The following is a 15,267-nucleotide window of genomic DNA, read 5'->3' as shown; positions in this document are numbered from 1 at the left end:
TATTGATGGATTTTCTAAATGATTGATTGGAAGTAGCGATTAGTTGGGTATTTATTATAACTTATCAAAGAGTATTTTTAATTATATCAAAGGTAGTTACCGAATATATTCAGGGTATACGTGTTAATTTGAAGATCATGTCAATCAACAAAAATTGTATCCGGGAACGGCATTTTTTGTTCAAAATCGAACGATATATTAATATCCACATTATGAAAATGCAATTTGCTTAATAATTAGTTGCTTAAAAATTTACTAATAATTTTAAGTGTAAATTAAAAAAGACTTCGTGTGGGTGCCAAAGACAAATATATACTTTTAAACAGTTTCCCCTGTTACGAATTGGTAAAATAGTTTTAAATAAATTGAATAGTATTAATAAAAACGCATATATTCAGTTAATTTCATAAGGATCTTGAAGTATAATTATTCGATAAGTTTTCCTGCCATTGTGTCATATCTGACATTCAGAGAGCTTGGCGCACCTTGGGAAAGGTTTGTGTCCAGCTATAGGCTGATAGGCAAAGTGGTAATTATGGTCTCCTAAGCTAAATTAGCACCATTACGGTAGTTTTATGTTCAGATGTTATTATTTGACATGATTTCCAAATTTACAATACCTACTATATATAGCTTAGCCTGTAAATCGAGAGGATTATAATACTTAACAGTTTATATTAACTTTATACAGTACAATGGTGTTTTAACAAGTGATTACAGCTAAGGGATATCTTACGTATTATAAATTATAACAAGCATCGAACCGAGTTGATGATATTTTAAACTTATTTTTTAATAATACTCTGTCAGGAGTTTGATTTGAACGAGTTACAATATTTATGAATCAAATTTCTATACTAGATATAATTTTTGAATTTCATTTAAGCTCGTTAAATTCTTTACATTTATTATCGAATTTATTTAACGGTAAACCTGGCGCCGCACATTCAACAATTGACGAAGCCTAATAAGTAATATTCACAAACTACTAATTGACACGAAAACTTTGAGATTATGAATGGAATTCTTTAATATAAATTCTAAATAAGACAGTAAATGGCAAATACAATGAAGTAAACCAAAAATGACAACCATGTAATGAGTTTGAAAAGAAAAAAAAAAACTCAACCTATTTACAAATAATGTATGTTGTGTATGAATAATAGTGTAAACATATCCTTATACGAAAGTGTAGCGCCAGATTTATGTTAAAATACATAAAACACATGTTTTTAATCCCTGACAAATTAATAAACATCTAATAAAAATAAAACGAAATATAATTTAAAAAGAGAATACATAAAAATAAAGTTACAAAAAGGAACAATGTATGATAAAGTATATAAAATAAGATCACAGTGAATAAGGATTCCAATGAAGATCTAAGTATTTAATACTACGAGTTACTACGTTACGGAGTTTAACTCTTACTTTAAACTAAATCTCACTTTCATTCATAAAATAATACTTCATTTCCAAACGAGATCCATATATCTTGTGATTAACGTCAGGGGTGTCGAAACTGTCGCCTGCAATTCATTTAAATATATCTTGGAAGGTTAACACTTATTCGAATATGATGCACGGTATCGCTTCTGACTCTGACATAACAAAATGTTTTACTTATAATCGACTAACTTTTTTCAGTGTACATAGGAATAGCTTAATACTATTTGAGATAATAGTAAAATAATAACTATTTCTTGTGTCCTCTTTATTACGATCGAACCATGGCATAATATATTATTTATATCTTTTTCTTTTTATATATATAAAAGAACAAGTTCTGACTGACTGACTCATAATCGCCGAGCGCAAAGTATTAAAGTTATGACCACAAAATTTGGTGAATATTATCGTTTATTATATATATTATATTAATAATATCGTTATTGAAAAGACACCCACTAAGGGAGGGATGTTGAAAATTTTACCCCTAAAGGGGTGAAAAAGGTGTTGAAAGTTTGTAAGGAATGCCATCATTTATTAAGTTAAAAACATGAAACTTAATTTTTGTGATACTAATTAAAAATGAGTATAAATATATTTAAGTGATTCTAGATATTCCACCCTAAGAAGTAAAATATACACCAATGTGGTGTACAAAGGGTTTTATATTAACTTAAATATATGTAACAAGCAAAGCGGGCAACTGCTAATCGTTTATATAAAAAAATTCTTGACAGACGGTCTAATAATATATGTAAAATTATATTTCGTATACATATAATACACCGTTCAGTAAACGTTTGGACACCCCTGGCGTGCGACTTAAATGATTTTATCACTACTTTTTGGAATGTCTGCAATACTTACAATTGTGTACACAACTTGGACACTAATAACTAACTAGGATACATAAAATAAAAGTAACGCTCTATACTAGTGCCTGAGTATCATCTGACAGTACAGGAAGCTGTCCAATACTGAAAAAAAAACACATAAATCACAACAATGTACGTTTAGTCAAACAGATTCTATCTCAAAAAAAAAAAAAATAGGTACAAATATATAAGTTCCGAAAGAGCCAATGTGCCAGTCAGATGTTATATCCTATGTGCCTTTAGAAATTCTGATTATCACTTCAAATCGGTACATAGCAATACTGAGTGTTATTATTTAGAGGTAGAATAACTGAATAACTGACGGATATTCGATACCCACCAAAACGGGACAGGTAAAGTAAGCTGGATTTAAAGGAAATGTTATAAAAATAATAAAAGTTAATAATAATTCTACAGTACATATTAAATACTACAAAGTTTCTGAATCTGAAATATCATTCCTATTTTCCCCTCCAAAGTGTATTATAATTTTATATGTGACTTGACAGTTAGTCAAAGCGGTATCTCACTATGGCATAGAATTGGTCAATTTAAAAGTGTGTAAAACACACTACCAAGGAAAGTGAATACTGAAAGAACTGAATACAAAATTTTAGACGGTACAGTATGCTAGTAGGTACGTTTCCTCGAAGCGTTACAAACAAATTCACTCAAACATTTATAGTTTTATTAGTTTTGAACCGCTGGTTCGCCATACTAAAATAGTTGTAGGTTTTGTGTGAAAAGTAGTCAATATTTTTATTTGGAACACAAACTTCATACCAAATTGGCTTCAGTGCTTGGCCGTGAAAACGAAACAGAAAATATTACTTTATATTAGTAAAGAAATTATAAATTAGTATCGGGAATGTTTCCGCCATTACGGAGCGGACGCGTTATCGAATATTCCTCGAGGATTCACGTAATTGAAACTGGTACATTGATTAATCACATCCTACTGACCGACTTCGGACACGGCGGCGATTCCAAGGGAGAATGTCCAACTGCGCACGAGATATTTTAAGTCAAATGTGTATTAACGGCAACAGGTGCGATTTCTATTTCCTCGCTATCACGATCCGATGCGACGGGATTGCGAAACGATGAAGCCAATATTTGAAACTCTGCGCGGGTGTTTTGAGAGAGAAATAATCCATAATTTAAATCTAACCAGGATTTCAACTTAGGATTTGAATTTGAACTTGTGATCTAAAGCCTTATAGGCTAACCATAAGATCACCAAGATATTAAATCATGATTGTATTACAAAACAAATTGTTAACACATTATTTTACAATTATAATTTGACAAAAGTAATATACTAACACAACAGGAACTTTCAGCAAGAATATCAAATCCTAAATTTCTTTACTAACATTATAAATGCGAGGGAAACTGCCTGACTATCAGTCTGTTGTAGTGCATTATAACAAATTTTATGAAAATTAGCAATAAATCAAGTTTGAGCTCCAAGTAAAGACAGGCTATTTTTTACCGTCACATCTGAATCTATAAAAAAGCAAATGTGTGTCAAGGGGAATGCACGAAAGTGTGAACAATGTCTAAGGTCGACTGTTAATGACTTGCAATAAATATTTACAATAATGTTATATACATATATTATGCATAACTTCGTTTTCTTTTAATTTAGTTAGGCGCACAAGCATATTGATCAGCTGCTAATAAGTTGTTATCAGAGCTTACAGATGTTGGTGGTATAAGAAATAGCTATTCATTGGCCAGACACCAAAAAGGAAATCAATATTTAACAAGACACTTACAAAATATATTTAGAATAGAGACTATGAATTGTTAAAGATAAATTCAGACTTAGAATCTAAATAGTGTACAAGTCGCCTAGCAATGTTAATGTACTGGTTCAATTGTGAAAAGTCAAGACTACAAGCCTTAAGGTTTAGTGGGAGGGGAAAATAGGAATAAAAGTAATCAATGCTATTAATCTCAATAAGAAAATTTTAAATACTCACAGTATTGTGCAATGCTTATTAACATCTCATATGTTTGTAAAGAACCTCTGCCCTTTATCACAACCTCGCACATGAAGACGTACACGACCCTGGTCGTCTCAAACAGGGAATCCAGCAGGAGCCAAGTGGTTATATTGCGGCCTGTGTTCTTTGCAGCACTGCGGTTCATCACAACACAGCTGTTGAGTAGGCCAATGGCACTTGTGACCACCATTAAACCAGTTATGAAGTAGTGCAACACTGAAACATGTTAAATTTCTATAAAGCACATAGTACCTTCTAAGTATAAAAATTAATATTAACACACTGAAGATTTTAAAAGAATTGCAGTAACACTAGCCTTAATTCTCAGATGGAACTATCAGATTATGGAATTACCCATTTGACTGGTTTTAGTGAGATTATTTTCTTGTTGTTATGTGAAAGAAATAATCTAACTTAACACAAAAAATAAAATTATATAATTGATTGTTGGTGATTTTTTTCACTATTAATATAGTAATGCTAATGAGATGATCCACCAGAAGCCTCAGGGTAATAATACTGTAGTATACAAAACCTTTTGTATTCATTATATCAATGTTACCAATATTGCTGCCATCTAGAGGTTCCACATAGAACAGATTAGGTGTCAACAGCCGGAGCAATGCCATCACTAATGCTGTTGCTGAAGAAATCTGAAACCATATACTTTGGAATGGAACATTTTTTCAAAAACATAAAAAAGAAAGTAAATCAGAATTAAGTAATAGTCGGACATTGTAACTATTTTTAAAAATAAAATGTTATTCAGACATTGTTTGTCACTACTAATGTGATAATTAAGAAAATAAACATTGGTACTTGTTATCTGCTTAGAGCTACTATGTAGTTATCATGTTACGATTTTGAAAATTTATAAATTGAATAAATGATAGAAAATATTTTTATTTATGACGAAACTTGATTTTGAAAATTCTATTCGAAATAATAAAACTTACAGTGGACATATATATCACTATGATCGAAAGAAAAATTATCAGATTATTTTTAAATAATTAAAAGAAAAGAAACATAATAATAATTACACCTTACCGAAAACACTGCGGCTACAACGCGGATGTAAACCTTTAAATCAATCATTGGCATTGTTTTTGATTGAGTTGACATCGAAACGTTTGGGATCTTGCACTTGAAGTCCTCTCCTAACTCTGTGCTTTCATTCATGGGTGACCATGCAGCAGTTTGATATTTTATAGACACAAAATCAATACAGCTCCGTATCGTATTTACGCGCTCGCACTGTATACATAGATAGCAATACAAACAATATGATTTGGTAAATGTCAATGTCAGTGGGTTAATTATTAATGTTACTCTTGTGTAGAAAAATATGTTTTTTTAAGATTGCAAATAATTATTTCAGTAAAAAAAAAATAAAGAGATAATGTTAAAACATACATTTTTAATATATTTTTTAACCTTTTGAGACGGATTTTTTTTTTCAAATCTGTTATCGTTGTCCTATGACGTTAGTTGTTTTAAACTAGATGGCGCCAGTAGTATCTTAAAAGTTAAAATTAGAAAATATTAGAATAGTCAGTACTCTATGTAAGTTACGATTAATTATATTTTAATGGTTAATTTGCATAATATTGTTACAGTCACTATGTGTGATTTAAACTATTTTTTAATTTATTTTTAAGTAATCCATAGAATGTTTTAGGTAAATTATATAATTTAAACTTTCGAAAGTTTTAGGTGGTTCTTAATATATTTACGATGATAAATGTAAGTGAATATTGTTATTACAAAATATAATGTGTATAACTAATAATTATATATAGAAAGGTACATCAAAAAGTAATAATCAGTATGAACACACGAAACACTTTTAAAAAAATATCCACCATAGAAACTTAAGTAAATTATTTCAGTTTTCAATATCACAATTTACACAATGAAAGCAATTAAATTTATTTCGTGAACATTCGTCACAGACGTCTATAGTAAGTCACCGCACATCACTTTAACAATTAAAAAATAATACAATTAAATATAAATGGTTCACGCTTCTCAACAAATCAAGAATGACGAGATTTGCATACAAAAAATTTAATTCTTGATTTATTTCGTTTAACGTTGCGCTTATAATTAATTAACATTTATTGTTAAAGTTTAACATTTATATTTTTATTGTAAGCATATATCGGTTATAAAGATTAAAGGAATATTATTTTACCGAGAAGATCACAACAAAATTTATATAAAAATGGACTTTCAGATTCCACAGATTCGATTTAAAAGTTCTTATTTAATAAAGTTAATAAATCTCTATGAAATATAGATAATCATAAAAGTGTAATCGTAAAGTATACCAGTTGTAACCAAATAATAAATCGTCATTCGGACAATCGGACAAAATTTACAAGCGGCAACATATCGTAAATATAATTTATAATTGAATTAATTGTAATGCAATCGGTTTAATTCGATTAAAGCGCGCCCGTTGAATAGCGACTAATGATTGCGTGCGCCCCATCTTGTGTGATTTCATGAAATCGAGCACGGTTTAATTATTTTTAGATTCAAATAAACTTTCGAGTATTAATTAAATAGGTATTCTATTTTTGAATTAATTTATGACATTTAAAATAAATACCTAATAAATAATGCTTATGATATTTTAAAAGCATTCGTGTATAGTAATGTATTATATGAATAATTTTGAAAATAAATATGAATCATACTTCCAAAGATATTATTTACCAATTTTAGGTGTAACAGTGTACACGTGCTAGGTACATACATAGTTACAACATTAATAGTAACGCAACTAATTAGTAGAAAACACTAATCTATCAGTGAAAACATACGTATTTATGTATGTTTTCAGTTTCACTGATTGATTTAATACAAAACTTCAGTTTCGTGAACAAGACATACGTAGATAAAAATAAAAACATGGTAAATGTCCCATATTAAATAACTGCAATTATAAAAAAAAACATGTAAATTTAAAATCTTACATACATAAACAATTACTGTATCTAATATACAACGTTTAAAAAAAGCATAGAATAAGTACATACAAGCATAATATTATCAAAAAAAAAGATTGATGATTCGTCGTCATTGATAAAGCTCTCTTACAAGTAATGTTTATTTAGAAGATATATGAAATTAAATAATTCAGTTATTTTAGTTTCATTATTCGGTAGGTGAAGGCTCATAGTAAGTATATTATGTATAAGATTTTTAATAGGACGATATAACCAAATTAATATCAAGTGTTACACAGTAGATGTAAATTTTAATGCATTACTGGATTGGACTCTATGTTTTCTTTGGACATTCGGTTAGTTTAGTGGTCAGTGGTCAGATAATCAAATTAATATTAAACGTTAAGGCAAATTTAACTTTATGCAATTGTGATAAGTGTTGTCGAACACAAAAGCCGCTCCCTATCTAGTTAATTGTCGAGTAATAAAACGGTATGGTCAATCGAAGCTCGTGAAAGCTTTGACGCAATATATATTGTTGCAATCGAGCTTTTGTTGTGGGATTAACTCGCTTGATACTTGGTTTATTTAAATGTTTTGTCGTGTTTCTACAAATAGAAATATTCTTTTGTTTTATTAACGTAATAGGTGTATTGATAAACGGCGTGCCGTTCTGTTATGTTCTATGTTTTTAATAATTATACTCCTTAATATATTATTTATTTAATGGTTGTCTTGAATTATAAGTTATAATATCAACAAGCATTATTTTCGATGTTTAAAATCTTAGTTGCTATTGTTTGTTTACTGCACATACAAGTCGGAAATAATGTAAATAATAAATGCTGGTCAGTTATAATGACTATATTCAATAAAAAAAAACTTTATATTTATATCTTATAATAACACGTGTTCCATAAATATAATAGAAACAATAATAATACCTAATGTTAAGGTATGAAAAATATTTTTTCTGTTCGTGTATCAAGACTTCTTATTCCAAGTAATTATTATACGATCTGAATAATTGAGATGTTATGTCAATAACGGTGAAATAATAACGATATGATATTCAAAATGTTTGCGTACATAACTCACGTGACCAATGGGGTGGACCACTGACGTCAAAGAGAATTAGAATATTATAATATTAGGAATTGCTCTTCTGTCCTTGTCTTTATAATATAGAAAATATATTCTAGATTTATAATTATGTATTAGGTCAAATTTATTTAGTGATTCACATTTCGACGGGTCCCAAGAACAAAATCTTATGGAAAAATAAGACAAAATCGACTTTATTGTTAATTATTAACCTTTATAACTTTTTAACTACACGGTAGTGTGTTTTTCTTTTAAATTAAGTGTTTACTTTTTGAGATAACCAGTAGAACAATACCGTATATGAAAAACATAGTTTTACAAAACTTTAAGCCATCAATCACACTGTAAAGTAGGAATTTCGCAGATACGATTTTGTTCTTGGGACCCGTCGATTTTATAATCTCGAAATACATAACTAAATAAATAAATATAATTATTGGACAACATCAAATACATAACCCTGATCACAATTTAACGACGGTACCACTAACACGAAGACCCAAGACAATATAGAAAACTAATGAACTTTTTATACATCGTCTTGGCCGGGAATCGAGCCCGGGACCTCGGAGTGGCGTACCCATGAAAACCGGTGTACACTACTCGACCATCGTCGTCGACATATTTTTAGATAATTTGAAAAGTGATATTATTGATTACAGCGCTCTACAAATTCGTAACATCACTTCATCATACACTGGGGACAACTCTTCCTGTGTTATCGTTATGATTGATATTTTAACCGATCTGTCATTCGATTACAATCATAATCGAATCGCTCAATCAACAATTTTAAATTTCATTACGATGTTTCATTCACATTCTATTGATATAAATGAGAATTTTTGTTACATTTGTAACGCGATTATTTCAAAATTAATTTAGGAAATACATACATATATCCCGATCGAACGTATTGTTTATTGTTTACGAATTATAGATTCTGTTGCAAAATAATGTAATATATATTAAAATGTTTTTACGTTTATTTTGAAAGATATCTATTTTTTTCGATAGTTGAGATGGCCCAGTGGTTAGAACGCGTGCATCTTAACCGATGATTGCGGGTTCAAGCCCTGGCAAGCACCACTATATATATGTGCTTAATTGTGTTTATAATTCATCTCATGCTCGGCAGTGAAGGAAAACATCGTGAGGTAACCTTCATGTGTCTAATTTCATCGAAATTCTACCACATGTGCATTTCACCAACCCGCATTGTTGAATCAAGTGTAATATTATAATATATATTATAACATCACCCTTGGATACTATATATTATAACATTTAACGTAGTTTATTGTTTTCTTCTTATTATAGTGAAAAATATAGGATTTTGCAATATGTGATGAACTCCAGTCCTACTTTATTAGACTACATTTGAAGTCGATCTATTCGTCTTAATAAAGTTGCATATATTTGTACATTCAACTTGCAACTTGGTTCCATGTAAAACCTCTTTCGTATAATGAAGTATCTGAATACACGATGCACATTCACAATGCAAATACGCTTCAATGCATATGGGGTATGTTCGCCATAGCAATAACAAATGACTTCTAGGCCATTACGAGAGTGCACTCAGCCTCCAGCAGTTCAGCGGTGTACGGCATCTAAAAAGTCTTGCCAACAAAAATTAATGGTCCATACTAAAGAAACATATGTAGCCCTATCGAAAGAATTCCTTCGATATTACATTTGATATTCACTGTCTTATTCACTGTCATATATTGAATAGTTAATACAAAATTGATTTAAACTAAGTATACAATATACATATAGGCTGTGCAAAATATTGCATGGTAGCGTTTGATTATTAGTCTATTTTTTTAATTAGTTAACACACGATTTATTTTTATAATCGCACCCAACAATACTTACGAACCTTAATCATATAACTTTTTCATAGAACTTAGAGTAAGAAGAAGAAAGTTTCTGTTCCTATTATGGGTAATGAAAAAAAAAATAAATAAAGAAAATATATGCAAGACATACGAGCTAAAATTTGATCTAAATATACAGTATTTATTTATGTATTTATAATGCATTCTTGTTATTTGGTGTCCTCTGACTTGGTGGTAGGGCTTTGTGCAAGCCCGTCTGGGTAGGTACCACCCACTCATCAGTTATTCTAACGCCAAATAACAGTACTCAGTATTGTTGTGTTCCGGTTTGAAGGGTGAGTGAGCCAGTGTAACTACAGGCACAAGGGACATAACAACTTAGCTCCCAAGGTTGGTGGCACATTGAAGATGTAAGGAATAGTTAATATTTCTTACAGCGGCATTGTCTATGGGTGATGGTGACCACTTACCATCACGTGGCCCATCTGCTCGTCCACCAACCTATACCATAAAAAAATTACTTCAGATTATTATATAAGACTATAGCTTCGTATATTGTCAGGAACATGAAAACGTGATTTTTTCTCGTACGTCTCAACGAGCAGTCCGTTGAAAATAGATACATTAAATTTCGCAGACGCGAGACTTGACTGACCAGCTCTTTATCCCTGGAATGAATTTGATTTGGACTATCTAAATAAAAATATACTGTGACTATACGGTGTAATATATTATTTATACCAACTTCTTATAGAGTATAACGAATCTGCATATATTTATCTTTTTATTTGTTACATAGAATATAGTATTAGTATCTGACACTATCCCAAGATATGTAGACTATTAATTAATTATTTATTAAAAGAAAAAATCCCAAATAAAGTTTTTCTTTTTAATTAAAAATATTATATTTGGTATACAATCGACGATGGATCACCATCACCAACATAGCGATTGTAAATCAATCGATTTGATATTTTACCATCGAGTTACAGTAAATAAGCCGTCCTTCCATTTAACTCAGCTAAAAAGTAATAATTTTAAAATGACAAACACACATACAAAACTCGTAACACTAAACTAAATATTCCGTTAAACTACGCCGTGAAACTGAAAGCTTTGTGATAAACGAGTCTGAAAGACAAACAACAAGATTAATCTCCCGAGTATGAGCGCGCTGGCCACGTGTCGCGCACGCGAGCGCCGCCCGGCACTCATCTATCCATATATTTTTTTTACTTTTTGTATAATGAGCAAAAATATAATTGTTCCCTGTGTTAAGACTAATCCCCTCTAGTGCTTGTTAACGGAATTAAGATCGACGTTGTCTTTGAAATGCTTTGAAGGATTTAAAGTGTTTAATATTTGTTATTCATTATAAATATTATTTTTTCATTGTCTAATTGTGTGGTTTTGTATTTTGTTGGGGCAAAATTTATTCCGTATGTAGAAGTACATGATTAATGTATCGATCGGATTAGTATTCTAATTTAGATTTTTTTTTTATACATATAGGTATTACAGGATAGCTATGGTTCAGAGTGAAGTATTTAAATTATTATTCATTTTAAATTTAGTTAAATATTTATTTTATATTTCGAAGATATACTTTTTTATGTGTATATCTACGAAAATATAACAATAATATAAAATACTCTATCAAATAATATAACTCTATAATAACTCAACTCTACAAACAAAAACGCAATTCGTGTGCCTGCATTAAGCTAGCACTTTCCATAATTCTGTAATTATATAAATTTGCTCACTCAATCACTTTCATTGTTTTACGTGAACCCGACCCTAGTCCATTATGATAGAGTTATATTTCGCTTGGCATATGATTTGCATGGTTGTGTGGGGTTGAGGGGTGGACGTGTAGGTATTATATATATTAATTCTCGGACACGTGTCGCTCGGCGTGCGACCCGGTGGTTAAGGCTTTCCCACGTACTGTAATCGTCTAGACAGCAAAAGTTACTTTTCCAAATTTTCACTTGTTCGATTTTATATTTTGGACCCCTTTTTAATTACTTAAAAAAATATTATAGTGTAGTTTATTTTATTTACATCAATTAATAAGGTATCAATATTTGTATGAATATTATTTTTAGATATGTAGGTATTTGTTATTTTGAATCGAAATTCTTTACGTAATTGAAGCAAAATTTTGAGGGCCTTTGAGTATGAACTTGCCGTCGTGAAAAGGTTTCTGTCTCAAGTAGATGCTGAGATCGACGTGACTTCTTTCTGGGACAATTTTATGTATTTTTTTAATCTGTGTCTCATTCAGAAATGCTTTGATGTGGTCTGAATATGATGATGATAATCTGTTTTATCGCTTATGTAAATACTGTTACTACTTATTTTAATACATGTACGCTTACATAATCTATATTTATTAAAACGGAACAAATAATCGAGAAGCAAAATAATATAAAGTTATATTTATTTATATTAATTGAAGGATATTTCTCAGAATATTTAAATATATCTGCAGAAGCACGTGAAGAAAACAACAGTAACTAGAAGCACATGTTACGTAAACAGCAGTCGCGTGGCGGCTCGTCAGTAAAATGCCGATTCTAGAACCGTTCCGTACAGGAACTCTTAGTTAGCTGTACAATAAACTCCAGAGCACGTTTCATGTAGCAAATTAAAGTAACATACACATATTTACTTATAGGAATTAGCCATCCGACGGTTTATTTTTATAATATTGTTTTGTTTCAAGCTATTATAATTACACTTAATTATACTTGAGGTCTAGGAATATTTAGAAAGACAAACTTGTACCTAACATCGAGTGGATGCTGTCGGTTCGGAAAGTTTACACCTTGAATGATCTCGAAGTCCGTTGCGGGATCAGTAAGATCATTCGTTTTTCCTCTTAAAGGGGATCCGAATCGTAGCGTCGCACATAACGTGTCTTCACGTGTTTCAGCGCATGTCTTCGCTAAAACTATCCGCTGTGCGAGCGTTTTGTCGACGACGTTCTTGCCAGGAATTAAAGTATATATCATAACGATGGGGCAGGTAGCCCCATTTTTCGGTCTATTGCCAGTGTTTATAAACTCTTTCCTCAGTAATCAGGTATACCTCATCTCTGAACTATGAACTCTTCCAGTCGTTTTAGATTTTAAGATTCAAGGAAAACAGAGAGCATCTTTGTAAAATTGATCGTAATGCCAATATATATAAATAAGACATACTATATACATACCTATAGGCATACCTACTCTTATATCTTATAGCCGACTGTCGATTAGATATTTAAAAGGTATAAAAATTTGAGCGCATTGATATATATATATAAGTAATTTTTATAACAATATACAAACGTAGTAGTAGGTATCTATTTGAAACCCTCATATGATAATAGTCTGTACTTTATTCATCCTAAAACTATTATATTATGAAAGTTGCGAATCAATCGGATTAGTGGTCGCGCATGAAACCGGCCAGAACAAACAAACCGTACCTCTTTATAATATTAGTATGGTAATAAGAGCTTTGCTAAAGGTTGAACTTTATTCGATGAACAGGGAAAATTCCTTTTGGATTAGATTATGTTAGAAAATTGTGAAAATACTTTTTGTTTGAAGTTAATTCTTGATCCCATAGTATGAGATGATTTGAAAAATTTACTTTATGCGATGGTATATCTTTTCGCGAGCCCATTTGGGTAGGCAGCCTCTCATCATAGCGTACACTTGTACAGTCAAACATCAATAATAAGTAAGTTATGAGATTCCGATGCCGAGTATTAGGATGGATTATGACGTCACGTGACTTTTTAGCCGATTTCTATAAAAGGAGGTTATCAGTTCGACATGTATACATGTAATACTGTTAGAATTTAATTATATTTGTGTATGATAATCCATTTAGGCTATCAGGCACGTGTGTTTAATTTCGTAAATGAATGTTTTTATATTTGTTTGTCCACGAATTACTTATAAACTAAAAGTCATATTGAGATGATAATTTTTAATTTACGCTAATTACACTTCAACTAAGGGAACAGTGTAAGTTTCATTAAAATCTGTCTAAATGTTTCATAGATATATCTTTTTATCTTTAGTTTACTAAATGTTTCTAATTTTAAAGTAGGTTTAATTTTTTGTAAATTTTTTATCATTAAAAAGGATACGGTATATTAAGAGTGAGTTGTTTTATTTTAATTTTATTTTTGAGTTCAAATTGTTGTAGTTCTTTGGTACTAGTGTTCGGTATGTGTTACGTGTAGTCGATTCAGGCGACTCCGCCCCTACGGACTTAGCGTTAGCACCCACAGCGGTGACATTTCTCACACTCCCAAGGGCCGCTCCGCTTTACGCTTTACTTTCATATACAAGTTATATGAGCACGTGTAGGTGCTATTGTTTTCTCATACTTTTTGTTAATCGTAGCGTTGATTGCGTAGCGCGATTAACGAAGCCAGAATATATAGTATGCTTTCTTGAAGCTCCAGCTACATAATCACATGTATTTTAGAAATTATCAATTATTATTTTTTTGACTTTACTTAATACTTACTAAATGCTTTATAATTATATCATTACTTTGGAATCAATTAATAGACAATACACAATATATTGGATTTCAAATTCATGTAGATACATAAGATTTTAAATTAACATGGTAATTTATACTATTACAGTTATTAAATACGGGTTATTTACCATGTCACGAGAACAAGTATATACATAATGTCGAAATATCGAGCGCCACCGAATAAAAATAAAAAACATATAAATATTCCGTATTTAATAATCATGTGTTAATAATTTTAGAGATCAGTCTAGTCTCTGGAACATACTGAACATATATATATATCTTGTGTTCAATCGTATCACGTCACAGCGCAAAAACGGGTGCGGACTGTTTGTATCAGCACACTATAATGTTTACACCAATCAATCTTTTAACGGAGTGACTTCAGAGAGAGTGCACATTATAAAAAAAATAAAGACATTATAAAATCTACAGCAGAATTATTAGTGTCATCTTATAAGTTAATACA

General features: G+C 30.6%; 1 protein-coding gene across 1 annotated transcript; it reads right to left on the bottom strand.

The window, feature by feature from the left end:
* Positions 1-2,112: 2,112 nt before the first annotated feature.
* LOC124530899 lies at positions 2,113-5,626 on the bottom strand. Its single transcript, XM_047105269.1, has 4 exons — positions 5,387-5,626; positions 4,899-4,989; positions 4,313-4,552; positions 2,113-2,426 (listed from the first exon to the last, which is right to left on the bottom strand). Exons 1-4 carry the CDS (start codon positions 5,516-5,518, stop codon positions 2,383-2,385), a joined length of 507 nt encoding a protein of 168 aa, XP_046961225.1. The 5' UTR covers positions 5,519-5,626; the 3' UTR covers positions 2,113-2,382.
* Positions 5,627-15,267: the final 9,641 nt, after the last annotated feature.

Source organism: Vanessa cardui, chromosome 1 (genome assembly GCF_905220365.1).
Source record: "Vanessa cardui chromosome 1, ilVanCard2.1, whole genome shotgun sequence".
NCBI classification, from domain to species: domain Eukaryota; kingdom Metazoa; phylum Arthropoda; class Insecta; order Lepidoptera; family Nymphalidae; genus Vanessa; species Vanessa cardui.
The sequence above is the reverse complement of the archived record's forward strand: the minus strand, read 5'-3'. Positions and strand labels throughout refer to the sequence as shown.

Excerpts from the sequence above, each read along its gene's own strand:
- LOC124530899 (XM_047105269.1), bottom strand. The coding sequence starts at position 5,518 with ATGAATGAAAGCACAGAGTTAGGAGAGGACTTCAAGTGCAAGATCCCA. Across the intron at positions 4,990-5,386 it reads TTGTAGCCGCAGTGTTTTCG|ATTTCTTCAGCAACAGCATT; the intron begins GTAAGGTGTAAT and ends ATATGGTTTCAG. Across the intron at positions 4,553-4,898 it reads TCTAGATGGCAGCAATATTG|TGTTGCACTACTTCATAACT; the intron begins GTAACATTGATA and ends AACATGTTTCAG.